The sequence below is a fragment of the Dendrobium catenatum genome, unplaced genomic scaffold (genome assembly GCF_001605985.2).
Source record: "Dendrobium catenatum unplaced genomic scaffold, ASM160598v2 fragScaff_scaffold_621, whole genome shotgun sequence".
NCBI lineage: Eukaryota > Viridiplantae > Streptophyta > Magnoliopsida > Asparagales > Orchidaceae > Dendrobium > Dendrobium catenatum.
This window is the reverse complement of record NW_021319083.1, coordinates 2,422,073-2,442,220: the sequence shown is the minus strand read 5'-3', so window position 1 is coordinate 2,442,220 and position 20,148 is coordinate 2,422,073. Positions and strand designations below refer to the sequence as shown.

Sequence of the window (20,148 nt, the reverse complement as noted above, 5' to 3'; positions counted from 1 at the left end):
GCTTTTTCAGGACGTTTGACAGTTCTTGCACAAAATAATTTGCAGTAGTTAGATGCTGTGTTAGGCTGTAGGATTTAATAAATCTTAAGAGTGTAAATCTGAAAATTATTTGATACATATAACAGCTCCTAAATCTCACTAAATTCTCAGTGAAAATTTTACAGGATGTTATGCAACAGCTCAAATCCTCAACTATCGAAATATTGTCCGTTTTGACCTAAGAGTCTTATGATTTTATCATGTTGGTGTATCAGTAGGTCATCCATCTCAGAATTGCTCTGAAATGAACACGCTTAACTGTAGAATTTCTTACGAAAATTCCAATCATTTCACCAAAAAACTACTCAATATTTCTTTTACTTAAAAGAGGTTTCACATGTTACCTATTAAACAGCAAGTTTGCGACTTACAAGCAACATACAACAAACAAGTTTTATTCATTAAAAGACAACACAATAAGCTTAAGAACAGCTAACTAAAACAAGCATGCAAACTGATTGGGAAAATAGAAAACAACTTCTAGTAAGGCTGATCACTTCCTAATTAAAACATCAACATACTATTTGCTCTGATAGAGACTTCTAATGCTGCTTCCATCGTCGCCATCATCCCAGCTCAGGAAGCGGTGCTCCTGTGCACGGATTTCACCAAGGTGAGAGAAGAACGAGACTCTCGGCGGCGATGTTACCGTTGTCGATGATGAACCAGACAGCCCTGCCGGCGCCGAGGAGACTGCGATGGCTCCGCAACCGAGCCCAAGCGCCATTGCGGGAGAGGGAGCTCGGGTTACGGTAGAACCTATCTCAGGGTTGCATTGATCCATGGAGCTCCCCACGTTCATGTTGTTATTGTTGTTGTTATTGCTGCTGCTGCTCGACTCAAAGTGAAGCAGTGCAGTGTTATTGCTGTTGTTGGTTGCCGTTGTGATCGTGCTATTGCTGTTATTATTATTATTATTATTATTATTATTATTATCGTTGTTGTTTAGGGTGTTGATGGTGGTCAGATCTTGAGACTTCCTTCTCCGACGATTGTGGTCGGCCAAACGCTTCCGGCAGCTGCGCTTTCCTTGATCAAACTCAGATAGAACATGAAACCTGCAATTTGTCGTAAAAAATTAATTAACACAATTGCAAATCAAAGTCTACATATGAATTATAAATTTACTACCACAGCCTGAATTAAAACATGATCTTCACCACAAATTAAGGAAATCAAATGATTTAACAGTGCAGTCACAACAATGTTTCTTACAATCATAAAACTAACAGATTTGCAAAGCTTTTCTTTCTTAGGATTGACATCTTCTATATTTTTATTTATCTGAATGTGTAGAGAATAATATTTTATGTTTATTATGAATAAAAATAACAGTTTTAGTGGTATTTGCAAGAACAAGATCGTTAATTATAACCACTAACGATTCCCAACAAGTGGGAGAATACATAACTATCATTTAAAATAAAAAAAGCTAATATTTGTAAAGGCCACATGCATGACGAAGTTGGCAGTACAAAAACTGCTATTACCTGCTGCATTGTTGGCAGAAGCGCTGTGACAGTCCGGCGGCGATGACAATAGAAGCCTTGGAATGAAACTCGCAGACCTTATGCCTCCTATGATAATGCTTCGCATGAGTAAGATCAGCACCGCATCCCTCCGCCTGGCACCTCGCCATCCTCGCCCTCCTTCTACACACTCTCCCCATCCCCATCCCCATCCCCATCCCCATTCCCATCTCCTCCTCCGGCGACGCCGACGAAAAGTACGTTCTCACTCCCAGATTCAATCCTATCCTCGCCGGCGCGGCCACCGCCGCCGGCATTCCCATCCCGTACCTCTGCCCGCTCCCCGCTGGCGCCCCCACAGGCGAGAACAGCCCGCCAGCTGCCGTCGGTGCGAACAAATCTCCAGCCGCCAACCCGTTCCCGCTCCCGCCGTATTGGTCGAACGGCGTGGGGCCTACCTCGCCGCCGTCCCCAAACAATAGCATTGCCGCGGCTGCGGCCGCCGCCGGGTTCGTCCATTCGTAATCCAGCATCATGATACGATCGATGACAGATCTCTGCATGCACTAACTGATTAGTATGATGAGCTCAGGACGGGAAAGGATTTCAATGGTTATATAATGCATGAAATTTACTGGATTCGATCTGTAAGTCTTTTACTGGATAAAAGTTACCTTTTAGATTTAACCTGACGAAATGTGAACGGGATTAGTTGTTACAGGGCTCGATTCGATCCGGTGTTTTGTCTACTGTAAAGGTACCATGGTGAAGGACCGCATCAGGCCGTTGAAACGCGGCTTGGATCAAACAAAATTTTGCTTACCAAAAAAAAAAAAAAAAATCTTTGAAAAAAATTTTGAAGGATAAAAATAATCTTTTTAAAAAATATATATTAATTTTGGTTTGAAAAAGAAAATTTGCCTGAAAATACAACAACACAACATTAAGCCTTCTCCCACTACGGTGGGGTCGGACTATACATGTAATCTTTTTTCTCTATTAGTGTCCTATTAAAAGTCAAATCTCATTTAAATCTAATAAAGAAAGAGTCATATTAATAATTTTCTAACCAAGTCTTTTTATGGTTTAACCTACCTTTCTTAAATAAGAATAATCTAATACCTCTACTCTCTAGTCGGGTCATCGAAAGGCCGCTGTTTTAGTGACCAAAAACCACTAAGGTCGACTGCTCTCTAATCTTATCTTCTACGGAGCTACTCCAAACCTTATCACATATTATGCTGGCTTTCTAATCATATCTCTAAGGGTAAAGTCCACTCATTCACACCGAGCATCCATATCTCTGCCACACTTAACTTAGTATTATGCTTCTCTTTTAACGGCCAACATTCGGCACCATAAAGCATTGCAGGCCTCACTACCATCTTATAGAATTTTCCCTTAAATTTGCCTGAAAATAATTAGATTAATTTTACTTATAATATAATTTTAAATTATTGAGTTTATTTGAGATAAATATAATAAAAATTTTAATTAATCATTTTAAAATAAATTTAATAGTTTTGAAAATATTTGCTAAAATATTGATTTATTTATTAATAATATAAATTTGATTATTAGATTAAAATTATTTTATGATTGGAGGTGATTATTTATTCATATTTTTATAAAATATTACAAATTAAATAGTCACACTATTAATCATCATATCTCTTTGATTACAACGAAATAAAAATATGTTTCAAGTGATTATTTTAATTTAAATTTCTTTGAAAAATATTATTATATCTAATATTTACTTGTTATTTAAATATTCTTAATAATAGTGAATATTTCTAGACTCTTTAAGAAGAAACGATAATTAAAAATTATTACCAGTCATATTTTATCAAATATTTTTAATTAATTATCCATGTCTAATAATTAGGATAAGAAAAAATTTCTTTAAGATTCGCGCCAAGCAGATTGTGGAGCTATATGATATACCTACATTTCTTGAGATGCGGATGGAGGCACTGACACCACGAAGCCAGTTCGCAGCTTCCTCGTTCGTGAAATCGTATTCACATTTCACGCCTTGATAAGGCTGCGATCTCTCCCCTTGCTATTTTGATTAATTACTTCATTGCCATAATCGGGCCAAGTTAGATAGAAGCAGGGTAATTTGGTTATTTGTTTTAAATTTAGTGGCCTTCTTCTCAGAGAAGAGGACGAATAGGAAGGAGACGAGTAGGGTAGGATTCAGAGCGCAGTATCTGAGTACAATGTGTCTAAACCACTTTGGAATTCCGAAATAAACACCAAACAGAGAGAAAAGCCAACCAAAAGTTTCCATGTGTTTCCAGCGGTACCGTTGCTTCCCATTGCAGGAGAAGAGCGTAGGTCCATGTTTCAAATGATATCATTGGTCAGAAGGTGATGTTTGCTGTTCGTGCTACGCAGGAGGTTTTCCTGGTCAGTATATTTGCTATCTGCATAGCTTTTTGTTACTTGTACGGAGCAAGAGGAAGGTATAAGAGAGCTGCAGGTCGGCAGAATTGCGACTTGGGTGAGCGCCACCTTGAGAATAAAATTTTCCTAATTAAAAAATAAAATTCCAAATAATATAAAATTGCGAATTGGACGTACAAAAGGGCCCACCTTAAAATGTAATGAACCGGGCTTAATAAATTAGCTCATCTTCTTCAATTGGCACGATTTTGTTAATGATTCTTAAAATAAATTTTTAATATAAAAATTAAATTTTTTTAATAAAAAATTATTTTAAGAAGCAGAAATAAAGCCGTAGGTTTTGTTTGGGACGGCTTTATTACTGTTTCTTAAAACATCTTTTTTGTAACAAAATAAAAAAAATATTAAAAAATTGATTTAAAAAACAGTAAGAAAGCCGTCCCAAGCGAAGCCTAAGACCTGTTTCTATTTCTTTCTAAAGAAATTTTTTTACTCAAGAAATTTTTGTACGGGAAAATTGTTATAGAAAGCAATGAGAAAGCTGTCTCAAATGACACGTAAGTATAATGTTCTATCTAATATGATTTGCTAAGTATTTTTATAATTTACATGTTACTCATATAATAACAACAACTACGATATGATGCTATGATGTGTTAAACTAACATTAAGATTTATTCACTTTAAGATGGAAAGTTGGAGCTTTATTTACTTCGAGATGGATTGAGATGGAGATTTATTTACTTGAAGAAAAAGAATAGCAAAAAAATTATAATGAAGACTTGAATGCAAAGTGCAAAGATCAAGAGGCCAAATCTAATGTTTATGCACTATATTTCATAGTAAAAATGTTTAAATTCATAATTATAAAGCATGATAAGGAGAGATGAACACAATTAATTAAAAAAATATTAAAAAAAAATTTATATTGTGAAATATTTTGGAGATAATTAGGGGAAAGTATTAGATTGTTCATCATTAATGTAAATTATTATTTTGCTATTTGTAAAGTATTTCTTATTCAATCCGTTTGGAAGTTTTATTATATTAGATTGCTTATATTAATGTGTTCATCTTATAGTCAAATATTATAAGGGATTAATTGTAATAAAACCTGTTCTAAGGCTCAAGAGAGTTTTGATTTGCTTTTTTAAAGAAAGTATTTCATTGTCTAGAAGGTTTTGCTAGATTCAGTATATTTTTCATGTTAAACTTAAACTATAGTGACCCCATGTAGAGGATGAGTGGCAGGTTTCCCATGTGGAAGAAGAAATTATAACCTAATGAAGAAGATTAGAAGAAATTTGCATCTTACTTTGAAATAAAAATGTTAATGGTGTGACTTGGGCTTCATTTTGAACGGTTTTCTTATCGTAAAGTTGTTTTTTAATACAAAAATCTCTTGAAAGCAGATAAAAAGTTGTGGCCTAAGTTATTCCAAATGAAGTCTTAATCACCAATTAAGAAGAAAGTTTGTGTAAAAGCTGTATCCGCCTACTAATGGAGTAAAGGAGAATTATTTTGATAATAAGCCGTCGAGGGGATTTAGTGCCAAGTTGTGCTAGACATGAATGTAGGTTAAGGGGGTTGAACCACATTAAATTTGATCATATGCAATTGCTCTAATAACTTATTTTACTTATTTGCACATTTACTTATTACTTTTCTATCGTCATGCTCATATGATAATCTACTTGATTAATTACTCTTATATCAAGTTTTGGAGTTAATATAATCATCATGCTTGACTAGGATATTACTTTTCTTTTATATAATCTTCTTTAAATCACCATTATAGTTTATTTTGGACACTTGTGTATTGTAGTATTGGTGTGTACAAAAAATATCCTTTTTTTAAAATTTGTATATTATAGTAAACACATGTAATTGATATACATATTTGTAACTTGTGGAGAGTTCGTTTAACTGAAAATAAATTTGTATGTTTGTATCTATCTATTGTAAATGGAATGAAACAGCTTATGAGTATAAAAAAACAAAACCCAAAAAAACAAAAAAGAGGTAGGTTAGTGTACAACTATTTGGGGAATGTTTTACAACCATTCTCATTCAAAAAATTTGACTCATAACAATAAGGTTTGCAATCAGAATTACTTATAAATTAGGGTTTATTTGGGATTGATTTCAATAAGCTTTTAAACAGCTTTATGATCACACTGGGATGGGACTTGAGCTTCGTTTGGGATGACTTTCTTACTGCTTCTTAAAGAAGCTTTTTAGTACAAAAAATTAATTTATGTATTAGAAAGCTGCTTTAAGAAGCTGTAAGAAAGTCATCCCAAACTAAACTTTGTTTTAAAAGAAAGCTATTTGCTTTTTGAAAAGTATGCTGTGGCCAGTTGAAAAATTTAGTCGCCAACATTTTGCATCAAACTTTTAAGTTTTGTTTGGGATAGCTTTTGATCATTTTTTCCTATGCATTCAAGAAGTTTTGTAAAAAAAGTTTTTTGGAAAGCAATAAGAAAGCTATCACAAACGAAGTCTGAGTTAATACCCTCACCTACAAAGACCCAGCTTCTCATCATTAAGTCACATATTGTTACCTCACTCCAGCTCTGCTACTAGGGTTTTTCTCTATAGCTGCTCTCTTCAACACCATTTGTCTGCCATGGCCTTCGATGCTTGTTTCACTTTCAGGGAAGTTGTTTCTCTACTTGTTGGCTTCTTTTGTTTGGCTTTCTTGTATGGTTTTGTTTTTGATCTTCTGATTTTTTTCACCTTCAGCCACGTTTTCGACTTAAATGGCAATAAATCGGCTAAACAATCGTGAATTTTTAAATGGTCAAAAGAAACCTCGTTCCTTTTTAAAGCCCCTATATGGGGCTACCCTCATCAGTGGCTTTCCCTAAAATAAAACTGCTACACATCGTGGGATACTATCGCTATGTATTTCGGAAGAGGAGATCCTTCACTACAGGAAAATTCATCATTATCGGCGGACTAAATCCGCCGGAACACAGACAATCCGACGGAAATATAAGTTTCCGGCGCACGTTTCGGCGGAAATTCCTACGCCGGTTTTGGTCGCGTCGATAAATTTTTTCCGGCGATTTTATTGCGCCGGAAAACTTTCTAGCACACTTCCCAACGCATTACCGGCACAAAACATTGGATTGGTGCCGACGACTTCCAACCGATAAATTCCGGCGCCATATGCGCCGGTAAGTTTCTGTCGTATCTTCCGCCGGTAAGTACCGGCGGACAAAACGCCGCAAGTTTGCCGTAGACAACCAACGGTTTTGTTTGTGGCGCAAAGTCGTCGCCGACAATAAGCGGCGGAAATAGCGTCGGAACATGCGCTGGTAGTTTCCGACGGAACGAAGGCGTTGATAAGTTCGATACAATTCATTGTATCATCCTTTCCGGCGAAGTTCCGGCGTAAAATCTGCCGTAAACCTATAGTATTAACAAAAAAAAATTTCATTCCCAGCCAACAATCAAATTTCCACACCTGCAAACCTATACAAATATCAATTCCACAACATTTCAATGTTTTGACTTAAGAGCCTCATGGTTTTGTTCTGTTAGTGTAATTTTTTAGTATGTCACCCATCTCATAATTGATCTATGATGAGCATGTTTTATTGGGATGTTTCTTAAATGAAAATTTAATCATTATACCAAAAGATATCTTGATGTTTAAAAGTTTAGCTTCATTTTTACTTAAGATGTTTCACAATCTGTCTCACTAAAGTAATTGACATCCTCATCAGTATCTTTATCCTGGAATCATCCACCAGGCATATGAGATTCTAAATGTGGTCTCTACAAGTTCAAGTGGTGGCTTCTGTAATATAGCGCTTTGTCCCACACATGATTTAAGAGGTGACTCCCATGCGTAGCACTTTGTCTTATATGACACTTCGTTCACATCTTCTAGTTGATTTATTATTTTGATATTATTTGTAACAACACAAACTCTTAACTATCGATATATTGTTCACTTTGGCCTATGAGTCTCAAAATTTTGTCATATCAGTGTAACTTCTCAGTAGGTCACTCATATCAGAATTACTTCGAGATGAGCACACTTAATTGTACAGGGATGAAGATGCTAATGAAGATGTCAACTACTTAAGTGATGAAACCCCTTAAGTAAAAAGAAGCTAAATTCTTAAATATTGTGGTGCCTTTTGGTGTAATGGTTAGAATTTATTAAAAAAACCCTATAATTAAACATGCTCATCCCAAAACAATTCTAAGATGGGCGACATACTTGGAAGTTACTCCAACAAGACAAAACTATATGAGCCTCTTAGGCCAAAGCGGACAATATCTTGATAGTTAAGAGTTTGGGCTGTTATATAGTGCTTGGGCTCTGACAGCTGGATTGCAAGCGAGTGGGCCGAGAAGATTTTATTTTATGTTTTATGTTTTTATTTTTCAGGTGGCCTTTTTCCATCGAGTAGCTAATAAAAATTTTCACTGCTGCTTTTTTTCGTCAAAAAATTTTTCCTGCCTTGCTTTTACATGTGAAAAGTTTTCCATCAAAAATCCACCAGAAATGTCGAAATCAGCTGGAAAATTAGCAAATTTCGCCGAAAAAATCTATAGGTAATAGAAGATTTTTCTTTAGTTCCTAAACGTTATCCCGATAGTGTGTGGCTTGGCTCTGAAAAATTTGGATATTTACAATAGTCAAAATGGACGAGTTCTCTACCTTTTGTGATGATTGCAAATCTTTGGGGGATTTTAAAATTAATTGTCATATCCTTCACCCCCATTTAGATAATACATCAATGAACATCTCTAAGCCTATGATTGTTGGATTTTAAAATTAATTGTCATATCCTTCACCCCCATTTTTGGTTCTGGTGGCTTGGATTATTTTTTTGGGTGCCTTATTAGGTCCTTTTGGGCTGGTTAGCTAGGTTTTGCTTTTGGTTCATTGTTTTAAAAAAATCTATAGGTAATAGAAGATTTTTCTTTAGTACCTAAACGTTATCCCGATAGTGTGTGGCTTGGCTCTAAAAAATTTGGGTATTTACAATAGTCAAAATGGATGAGTTCTCTACCTTTTGTTATGATTTCAAATATTTGGGGCATTTTAAAATTAATTGTCATATCCTTCACCCCCATTTAGATAATACATCAATGAACATCTCTAAGCCTATGATTGTTGTTGATAAGGGTACTAATAATTTAGCTTCTTATGATATTTCTGATGTTGTTGCTTAAGAAATTGTGAAAACAATTAATACTACGGTTGTTAATCCTATTATTGACTCTTGTTGTTGATGTTCTTCAAGTTGAGTTAAATGTGCCTTCTAGAAATGTTGTTCAAGAACATCTGGGTTCTTTTGATCTTGCGATGGTGCTTGATAGTTTGGATGTTTCTAATAAAGTGCATATAATTGACATATCACTTTCCCCTATTTCTTATAATGCATTATTAAATTTAGATTTGTGAAACAAAAGTTGGCTTTGCATTCCAATAAGAAACTAATTGATTATTCAGACTAGTTAACTAATCGTGATTCATCGTCTAACTGGAGATTTGGGGAGGGTAACGGTGGTCTTGGCAACGGTTCTCAGAAGGTTGATGATTTGAATGTTGTGCAAGTCGATAACAAGGGCTTTTCCAATGTTGTTAGCAAACAAAAGTAAGAAAAAAATAATAAAAAAGATGATGCAGTCTTTCAAGTCCTCTGAGAGTGGGTCTTCTTGATCTTTGTTTCTTTTTGTTTTCACTGTTGTTGTTGGGTTCCTCTAGTGCATGTTGGGGTTTGTTGTTTGGTGTTATATGTTTTGGAAGGTGGCGTTGGCTTGGTTCTGGTGGCCTGGATTATTTTTTTGGGTGCCTTATTAGGTCCTTTTGGGCTGGTTAGCTGGGTTTTGCTTTTGGTTCTTTGTTTTGTTTAGTGATTGTGCGTGTTTGGCTTCTTCTGTAGCCTATTTGTGTGGTGTGGGTTGTTGGTTTGTTTCTTTTTTTGGGTTTGGCTTTTTGTTGACCTTGCTTTTATTTATTTTATCGAATTTAATTTTGTAAGTAGGCACGTATCTTTGGTTTTTTGGAATGTTTGCTTTTTTGAATGTAGCTCTCTGAGTTTTAGTGAGCTATCTATCCCTTTAAGAACTTGTACTTATTTTGAAATATTAACGTGTATGTCCTATAAGCAGGTTTCCCATAAATTAAGAAAAAAAAAAAAAAAAATATTAATATATATATAATAAATAAAAATTAATTTATTTATTTTTGAAATTTATTTTTAGGCTTTAATTGGGACTGTTTTGTTTCTACTTTGTTTTTTAAATTATAACTATAATTTTTATTTGACCAATGCCTTCAATAAATTTTGTGGCAGAAAGATATTTTCTATAAAAGCTTTCCAAAAAAAAAATTAATTTTATAAAAAGATGTAGGCATCCTACTTAGATCATTAATATGGAAGCTAGCAATCAAATGAATCATTCTCATATATATATATATATATACTTAAATGATGATTTTTCTATTATTTTAATTTGAGCAATCTAGTGAGATGTGATTATCTCCAAATAATGTTAAGTTATAGAATGTTCTATGGCGAACAGCACTTAGCAGACAATCCTTGGAGACCTAGGATTAAGGGTGCAAACGAGTCGAGTCGATCTTGAGTCAGGAGGTGTTCGAGTCGAGCTCAACTGTCAAATACCGAACTCGAGCTCGAGCTCAAACTTGAGTCGAGCTCGAACTCGAGCTCAAACTTGAGTCGAGCTCGAACTCGAGCTCTTCCCATTATAAACGAGTTAGTTCAAGCCGGATCGCTAGCCTCAGTGAAATTTTGTTATTATTCGAGCTGGCTCGCGAACTCACGAGCTGAGCCTCATAAAGTTTGAACTCGAGCTTGTTCACTAAACGAGCTCGAGCTCGACTCGTGAGCATGATAAGCTTGGCTCGCGAGCCCATAAACGAGTCGAACTCGAGCCGGCTCGGCTCACTTACACCCATACCTAAAGATCAATTTAAGCCTTCGGCCAATAAATTAAGGATTTTTTAGGTTAGTTTTATGATTTTTAATTAATTTTTAATTTATTCTAAATTTATATTCTTCACGTTTATCATTCCAAAATAATAAAGTCATTAACAAAAAATTATTATCCAAATTGGAGCATTAGACAAATCCAGTAGTGAATTGAAAAGAACAAGAGAACCATCAAAACTCCAAAAATAATGCATCTGCAAAGCTATAAATGATATGAAGATGCACCCATCTTTAATATATACGTGTCTGTATGAGCAAGAAAATTTGCGGTATTAGAGACATAATTTTGTGACTTAGGATTCGTTTGGGACGATTTTTTACTGTTTCTTAAATAAGTTTTGCAGTACAAAAATTAAAAATTTTGTACTAAAAACTGTTTTATGAAGTAGTAAGAAAGTCGTCTCAAACGAAGTCTTATATGAATTTCTGACTCATAAACAGATAAATGAATAATTTTAGAAGAAAAGAATTATATGATTTTGTGTACTTTTCCTTTGTTATTATATATATTGGATAACTAGCTGGCTCTGGTAGAAAAGAAAAAAAATATATGCATTTGTAGTTGATCTTGATTATGTTATGATTAGACCTGTCAATATTGGACCCGACCCGAAAATTTCGCTCAATAAGCTCTAAAACTGCTTACTTAAAATCGCTCAAATTTCAGACAAATTATGGCTTAAATAATCAGTAACAGTTGCAGCAAATTGAAGGGGCCATCATTTCTTCAGCTTGAGCGACTCGAGGAGCCTCTTCCCATCCAGTCTATCTGTCATATATGCCTTCATGAAATCTCCGACTGTTATGGCCCTGTAACGTTCTTCTTCAGCTTCAATGAGCTCTGGAAATGGTCGCAACGCGACCTCAAACGGTGGAGAATGAAATGCTGCGATGGACAGACGCTCCTTCTCTGTGTTTATCACAACTCTGTGTTCAATGCTTTTGTACCTCCCATTGCTCATAATCTGTTACAGGCATAGAAGAGAGTTGTTGCATGCAAAGAGAAGTTAACAAGTCATAATATAATGATTAAAACTATGCTGATTTAGATTTTATTTGGGATAGTTTTCTTAATATTTTTTATAGCAATTTTTTATATAATTTTGTATTAAAAAGTTATTTTAAAAAGCAGTTAAAAAGTCATCCTAAATGAAACCTTAGGCTTTGTTTTGAACGACTTTCTTGCTGCTTTCTAAAACATATTTTTAGTACAAATATTTTGGACAAAAAGTTAATTAAAAAATCAATAAAAAAGTTGTCTCAAACGAAATCTTAGGCTTCGTTTGGGATGGATTTCTTATTGCTTCTTAAAACAACTTTCTAGTATAAAAATTTAAATTTTTGTACTACAAAGCAACATTAAGAAGCAGTAAAAAAGCCGTCCCAAACGAAACCTTAATCTATCTAGTGTACATATTATTAAAATTAAGAATTACCTCAATGTGATCGCCGATATTGACGATGAAAGCCCCAGGTCTTGCTTTCACAGAAAACCATCTATCATCTTTCTTGATCTGCAATCCATTGACATCGTTTGCTTGGAGGAGCACAGTGAGTCCAGTGCCATCACTGTGAGGGGAAAGGCCAAGCACCTTGCTTGCATGCTTGCATGGTGGATAGTAATTGATCCTCACAGATTGCAGATGCTCGCTTAAGAGGTTACCCAACAGATCTGGATTCTTTATCCCAAGATCTTTCGCCATTAACCTAACTAAACATCCCGTGAGTTTTCTCAGCTCTGCTGAGTATTTGTCCAGTGTATCCCTGTAACACAAGCATCCATAAGTTATTAGGAGTATGTGCTACAAAAACAATTCTTAAAATAAATCATTAATTGATCAGTTTATTAATTAAATTAATATAAAATTGATGCTTATCGCGCTCCGCTTGGCACTCATCGCGCTCGCCCTTGCCCTTGAGGTTGCCTGCCCCTCACGTTCACCCGTTGCACTCAACCGAGTTAGCGAGTCGATCGTGAGGAGTTGGGATCGAGTCGGGTTTGGGTCTAAATTTTTAACTCGTTTGGAAAAATGGGTAGGGTTTGGGTCAAGCGGGACAATTCGGGTTTGACCCGAACCTGATCCGAAAACCTATTTTGACACCCTTACCATTCATAATGAAGATGATCTGTACTAATAATTATTAAATTAAGGATCCCAAATTTAAATCAATAATTACATATACACTATCTTCATGCATATAACAACTAAATACATTATCATTTAAGGTCATAACAACAATCAAACAATTATAATGAAATTTATTAAAAAGATTTGCATAAATATACACAACATAATTCTTATATATTTACATATAAAGCAACAACAACAACATCATGCTTTTGTCCCACTACGTGGGGTCGGCTACATGAATCCTTTTTCGCCATTATGTCCGGTTAAAAGTCAAATTCTCATTTAAATCTAATAAAGAAAGATCATTTCTAATATTTTCTAACCAAGTCTTTTTAGGTCTAACTCTATCTTTCTTAACATAAATCAAATCTAATGCCTCAACTTTATAAACGGGTCATTGGAAGGCCTCCGTTTAATGTGACCAAACCATCTAAGGCGACTCTCTCTAATCTTATCCTCCACTGGAGCTATTCCAACCTTTTCACGTATATGCTCATTTCATATCCTATCTCTAAGGGTCAAGCCACTCATCCACCTAAGCATCCTCATCTCTGCAACACTTAACTTAGTATTGTGCTTCTCTTTTACTGGCCAACATTCGGCACCATAAAGCATTGCAGGTCTCGCCACCAACTTATAGAATTTTCCCTTAAGTTTGAGGGGGACTTTACATATTGAACACTTAAATTTTTATATTTAGCTTAAACAACATCTAAATCTAAAATCACATAAAAATACCAATAATATTAACTTCTCAAAGTTTAATTGCACATTTCACGTATATCTTTTGATATGATTGAGATACTAAAGTGTAATATAAGAAAATATAAAAATTTAAGTATTAAATATATAAATACATAAGAATTATGTGTTATGCATATAAATCTCTCTATTTATTAAATTTCACATAAATACACAATATCAAAATAAAATATTTCTTTATTTATAATTTGTTTGGAATGACTTTCTTACTACTTTTTAAAATATCTTTTTAGTACAAAATTTAAAATTTTAGCAGTAAAAAGCTGCTTCAATTAATAAGCAGTAAAAAAATCGTTCCAAACATAGCCTTGATTAATCAATCAATACTAAATATGCAAAATGAAATTATTTTCAGGACACAATCCTTATCATAAAAAAATGGAATAAAAATATAGAGTATCAGACTTGGGAATCATGAAGTATATTTGCCTAGTAATTTCTCACATAATTAATCAGTACCTGAATGTAGTGGGATTGGTAGGCCAAAATTTAATGTCCCTTCTTGCAAATGGATGGGTGCTGAGAACAAGCAGATCAGCCCAATCAAGCTTCTGCTCCTCAGACTGGACAAAGAGCTGGCCATAGCCTTGAATACCACCTGGTAACTGCTTGATTGCCTCCTTTTCCTTCAGTGGAAGCTTAAAGAACTCCATCATATCCTTCTTCATCTTGTTTATTGTTTCATCAGAAACTCCATGATTTATTATCTACACACAATAAGAATAAATATCTCTTGTTTGTCATATTTGATGAAATTAAGATTTTGTGTCAGCCTAGTTGAGAGATTTACTTATCTCGCTATAAGGAATCATTACCCTATTTTTTATTTTAAAGATTTTATATTTTTGATAATTTTCTTATCAAAATTGTATTTCTGTTATTGAAAAATGAGAATGCTTTTGTATTTGTAAAAGTATCACCATGTAACTTTTTAAATGTTATAGAAATCGAGATTATGAACATTTTGAGTATTTATTTAAAATTTTTCACCGGATGATTTTGAAAATACACTAATTTTTTCATACTCAGAAATTTATTTTAATGTCTATAAATAGTTATTTAGTTGAACTAAAGCTTCATAATATTATTTTATACAATATTTAGTAATTTGGTAAAATCCTAAAAATTTGAATTTTTAATCAGTATGATTTTTTGTTGTCTACTATTACGATATTTTGTCATTTTCTGAATTAAGCTCAATTATGATTTATTTAATGCAATGCATTAAAAATGAGTAAAAATTGGTGGTTAACCCATTGATTAAAGGTTGATTGGCATGTGCATGATGGTGGCCGACCGGCTTTCCTTTGATCCCAGATTGGACCGATTTTGGTGTCATTAGGTTCGTCTCATTCAACTTAATTATAAGTTTACTGAAATCAGATTTTGGATGGCCCCAAATTTAATTTTGAAAGTTTTCAATTCAAATATGCATAAAGATTCACTCTCTTAAGTTAATTTTTAGTGATGTATCAACTCTAAAATAGCTTAAAATCATCTCCAAAGGCTCTTTTTGATGTCCAAAAATTTCAAATCTAGTTCAGGATGTCAAAAATTTATTATTGGTTTCTAAAACGAGCAAAAAATACCCAAGCAGACCCAAAAAAGAGCCCAAAGGGCCCTGACTCGCACAGGCGGCTAAGCTGCCTCTAGCATGGCCCTCCCCATGCTGCATATACTGCCCTTTATCAAATAAGACCTTCGACTGGTCGCAAATATGTGTCCATCATCAGATTTTTACAGAAATAGGAGCCTCAAAATTCAGCTTTTCTTATATATATTGACACAGAACAATTGATAGGCGAAGAAATGAAGTACCTGGAAGAAGCCCCACTCTCTGCACGCAAATCCCAGCTTGGCGAGCTCCTGTTCCTCAAGAAACTCTGAATCGATGAGCTTGCTGATATCGATGACTGGAAGCTCATCTCCGTCGGCCGGCGACGCCACCGGATCTGCTTCGGCTTCCGGCCTAACGTACCTTTCCGGTACCTCGCCGGCGCCGTTTCCCTCAGTTGAAGAGATTATCGCCGCAAGCTCCTGAACGTTTGGCACCGGCACTGAGCGGCCTAAATCGAGAGGTGTCGCCGGCGCCGTTCTCATCGTTCCAGATCTCGGAGAGAGAGCGAAGTCTTTTTGAAGACGCCATTTCATTTATCCACCTAACCAACGTGGACTTATCTCTTGACTCGTTATACAAATGTTTGTCGCTATCCTATTTAAATTATTTTAATATTTATTTTAATAAATATTTGTAATTAAACATTTTATTTATAATATTAAAATAATTTAAAGACTAATATTTTAACAAAGACTTGATATATCATCAAAAAATTATCTTAATCGGGCACGAATCTCGAAACAAAAATTAAGCTGGAAACTTCAAAAATTAAATCCGGGATCACGAACTTCGATTTCAGCAGCCTCTCGAAAATACGAACCCAACGATACCAAATTTGACTCAATCCGAGCCTAAATGAGTCCAAATCAAAGACCCAAAGCGTTGTTGGAAAGTTCGTACCACAATTTGTGTTACCAAATGATCTCCAAACTTGACTAGCTTATAGTCGAATCGAGCGGCTCGACGAGACGAATCCAACCAGCCCAAGATCGCCAAATTCTGAAGTCATTAAGACCTTCAAATATCTAATAAACTATTTAAAATCGAAGGATTCAATATCAACTGTTCATCTGTACCACTCCATGTTTGCCCCTGATCTCTCATTTATTTACGGGCCATGCCACTCTAAAAAATCTATAAATAGATCTCTCATTTCTCTTGAGAGGGGATCCAAGAAAGAAGAGAAGAGAATGAAGAAGCTCCTCCTCGACCACTGCCGGAGTTTCGTCGGACCACTGTCGGACCTTCGCCGGACCACCACCTGAGGCCCTCGCCTTTGCCTGACCACCACTTGAGGCCCTCACCTCCGCCGGACCACCGCCTGACGCCGTTGATCCGCCAGACCATCATTTGAGTCCCTCACCTCCGCCGAACCACCGCATGACGCCGTTGCTCCGCCAGACCACCACTTGAGTCCCTCACCTCCGCCAAATCACCGCCTGACGTCGTTTCTCCGTTGAACCACCACTTGAGGTCCTCACCTCCACTGGACCACCGCCTGACACCGTTGTTCCGCCAGACCACCACTTGAGGCCCTCACATCTACTAGACCATTGCCTGGCGTCGTTGCTCCGCCGGACCACCACTTAAGGCTTGGACTTCTGCCAGGCTTGACGCCGAGCGTTCTCTCGAAGTGCCGCCCTTCTACAATGGTCTTTCAGACCCCAATCTCCTACCGACTACGGTTCTTCCGATCTGCATTGCCTATTATGTCCCTTCTGACCTCCATCACCAGACAACGGTCTTTCTGACACTAGTCTCCTGCCGACTACGGTCCTTCGGACCACCGTCGCTTACTATGGTCCTTCCGACCTCCATCAACAGATAACTATCTTTCTGATCCCGGACTCCTACCAACTACGGTCTTTCGGATCTCTATCTCCTACCAACTACGGTCCTTTCGACCTCCATCACCAGACAACGGCCTTTCCGACCTCTATCCTATCGGCTATGACCGCGCCGACCAAACAAACAAATCTATGTTGATTATTGTAACTCCCACCATGTAATGTGCTCTGTATGACATACATTTGTAACATCAAGCCAAGACCTTCTCCCAAAGAAGGGCCTCATTTGTAATCGACTACAAATACTAGTGGATTCATTTAAACTGGGCCAGGCCCCATGGTTTTTTCCCCTTTTTAGGGGTTTCCATGTAAAAACTCTAGTGTCTCTTATGAACGCTACACCCTCTCACTTATCTAATTGCGTGATGGATCTTCTTACAATGCTAAGACATTAAACTATATATTTCTCTACTGTTGTGAATACTAAAGGACTCAATAAGACTAATATTTTAATAAATAAAATGAGAACATAGTTCAAAGCTCGTCGAGTGTGGAGCGAAGTCAGCCGGTGAAATGGAAAGAGACTCAAGGAGTGATCGCCTCAGCCTCGACCTTGCCCAGTGCCCAATGACTTCGTTCTCAAATCGCACATCATTTGTAAATCGCACAAAAGGCTGACCATGAGTTTTTAGTGTCATTAGGGCAAAATAACAAAATTGCCTTCTCCAAAATACCTAAAATACCCCTAATAAAATTAATATGTTAAAATTTGAACACAGGTCCACCATGTGAACATTGCCTCTAATTTCTTAAAAAAATATAAATGTAAAGTGTAAGTGTAACGGCTTGAATTAAAAATACATTTGATATTATTTGATGAAAATAGTTTCAATTATGTTGATATTTAAGAGCATATTTTATAATAATATAGATACAAATAATTTTTTTTTTTTAACAAAACACAATTTTATTCATAGAAAAAAAGGGGGTGAGTACAACATCAAAAGGCTAACAGCCCGTGATACAAAACAATAAAAACCCATAAAACCAAACATATCAAAATAAGCAACGAGAGGGGACTAAGGAATGGACGCCCCCAACACCAACCTCGCAGTCAAGAACGGACCATCTGTAGGTGACAATTATACGAACGTAGTTCAGAATCCACAAAGTAATAACCCGAGGCACCCAGGTTGCCAACCAGCCAAGCGAACAAGGAGAAGCAGAGGCCTCCTCATCATCATCCACCAAATCATCAAAACCACTAACGAAATCGCAAGGGGCAAAACACAAACCCTATTACTTCTTGCCTTTTCTTTTATGCTTATTACCACTCACATTAAGAAAACCATGAATGACAGAACGGACTACCATATCCTTCTCAAGTTCATGAAAATCCGATTCTTCCCCATTAAATAAAGGAAATCCTCTAAAATCAACAAGTCAGTTTGAATCAAAATATAGTTTTTCACATACAGCCACATGAGCTTTTATTTCAACATTAGATATAACAGAAATAGGGATATTAACAAAATTATCATTGACGACCATCATTGGAAGCTAAATCTGATTCAACCTGCTAATCCAAACCCAAATTAATAGAAGAGGAGGCAGCATCTTGATTCACAAGAATCATTAGGGAGGGTTCATCACAACTAGATAATTCCTGAATAAGAGAAACAGAAGAACCAGGTTGCTCAGTGGCCACACAAGGCACATCAGCCATAGCCAAACCACACGGGGCAGGCACAATATCCGCACAAGATAAATCAGGTTTTAAATTAAAACTATAATTCAATTTACCAATGCACTAACACATAACCGAGAAGCCTGGGCAATAGGCTCGACCCCAACTACTACAACTTCCACTTGGGCTAAATTAGGAGAAGTAATAGCATGTGTATCCTCCTCAAAAACCTCCTCATTCCTAGCCAAATTCTCTACAGGGTCTAAATCTACAGCAACCGCAGCATTCGAACAATCCCCCACAGCAAGAAACATCACAATAGAAGACGGGGGAGAAGAAATAATAAACGTAGGATTCATAGACGGTAAAACAACATGAGACAGAACAACTACATTAGGACTATTATTAAGAAGAGCATTATCCCCTAAATCACCAACAACATTCCCCAAAACCTGCCCACCATTCACGATAGGAACAGGTTTAGCAACTGCAATAGACAGGTCAGTCGAAATGGGAGGAAGACATTTCCCAGCCACATGACCAATGCATTTAGAAGAAGCACAAAAGGTGGGGAATTCATCAAAGAGAACATCATGCACATACACTAAACTTTCAAAACCTAACCAAACCTGGTTTGGATAGGATTTAGTTATATCAAGTTCCACTAGCACATGAGCCACGGAAGGACGAGAAATCGCAGAAGTAGCCATATAAATTTTCAGAGGTTTATCAAAAATAGCTCCTAATCCATGAAGTATACGAGGGGTATAAAGATGAGGACGTAATTGCAGAAAAGAGACCCAAATTGAGATGACAAGCGACTAAACACCAACATCCAAGCTGGGAGACCATTTCATGAGTTTCATGTAGTAATTGAAAACTATGTATAATCTATGACAAAATACTCTACAGTAATCATGATCATTAGCTAGTTTAATTAGAATGTGCGATGTGTCAAGCAAGGTGACCGAAACTTCACCGTTCAATTTTAGGTTAAAGAAAAATTTGCTAATGGAATCAAGAGAGGGTTGCTTAGAGGGAAGAAAACAACTAAAAAAATTGAAACGGGATGACCAAGTCATTGATATCCTGGTTGAAAATCCAAAGGGAAGGCAAGCCATGAAAAGTTGAGGTCCGAAGTTCCGGAAAAGAAGAAACCGAGTTAGAACCAGCAAATGCTTCAAAAAATGAGCGCGAATGAGACGAACCCCCTAAAACCAAGGTCGCTCAAATGATTCGGTGCCATTCTGGCAAAC

The 20,148-nt window shown here is 36.2% G+C and overlaps 2 protein-coding genes across 3 annotated transcripts; both read right to left on the bottom strand.

The window, feature by feature from the left end:
- Positions 1 to 559: 559 nt before the first annotated feature.
- LOC110101104 (squamosa promoter-binding-like protein 8) lies at positions 560 to 2,041 on the bottom strand. The gene is made up of 2 exons (XM_020828885.2): positions 1,530 to 2,041; positions 560 to 1,097 (listed from the first exon to the last, which is right to left on the bottom strand). Exons 1-2 carry the CDS (start codon positions 2,039 to 2,041, stop codon positions 560 to 562), a joined length of 1,050 nt encoding a protein of 349 aa, XP_020684544.2.
- A 9,481-nt stretch (positions 2,042 to 11,522) lies between these two features.
- Positions 11,523 to 15,955, bottom strand: LOC110101094 (S-norcoclaurine synthase 1). Of its 2 annotated transcripts, none has more exons than XM_028695087.1 (4): positions 15,619 to 15,955; positions 14,260 to 14,462; positions 12,343 to 12,670; positions 11,523 to 11,871 (listed from the first exon to the last, which is right to left on the bottom strand). In XM_028695087.1, exons 1-4 carry the CDS (start codon positions 15,949 to 15,951, stop codon positions 11,626 to 11,628), a joined length of 1,110 nt encoding a protein of 369 aa, XP_028550920.1. In that variant the 5' UTR covers positions 15,952 to 15,955; the 3' UTR covers positions 11,523 to 11,625. The 2 variants fall into 2 exon arrangements, with proteins under 2 accessions (XP_028550920.1, XP_020684518.2); XM_020828859.2 differs by having other exon boundaries at positions 14,260 to 14,507; positions 15,619 to 15,954.
- Positions 15,956 to 20,148: the final 4,193 nt, after the last annotated feature.

Bases quoted from the DNA above. Each gene is read 5' to 3' on its own strand.
- LOC110101104 (XM_020828885.2), bottom strand. From the start codon at position 2,041: ATGCTGGATTACGAATGGACGAACCCGGCGGCGGCCGCAGCCGCGGCA. The intron at 1,098-1,529 runs GTAATAGCAGTT...GACAAATTGCAG, and splicing joins TTCTGCCAACAATGCAGCAG to GTTTCATGTTCTATCTGAGT.
- LOC110101094 (XM_020828859.2), bottom strand. From the start codon at position 15,951: ATGAAATGGCGTCTTCAAAAAGACTTCGCTCTCTCTCCGAGATCTGGA. The intron at 14,508-15,618 runs GTACTTCATTTC...TATTGTGTGTAG, and splicing joins GAGAGTGGGGCTTCTTCCAG to ATAATAAATCATGGAGTTTC. The intron at 11,872-12,342 runs GTAATTCTTAAT...TGCCTGTAACAG, and splicing joins ATATCGGCGATCACATTGAG to ATTATGAGCAATGGGAGGTA.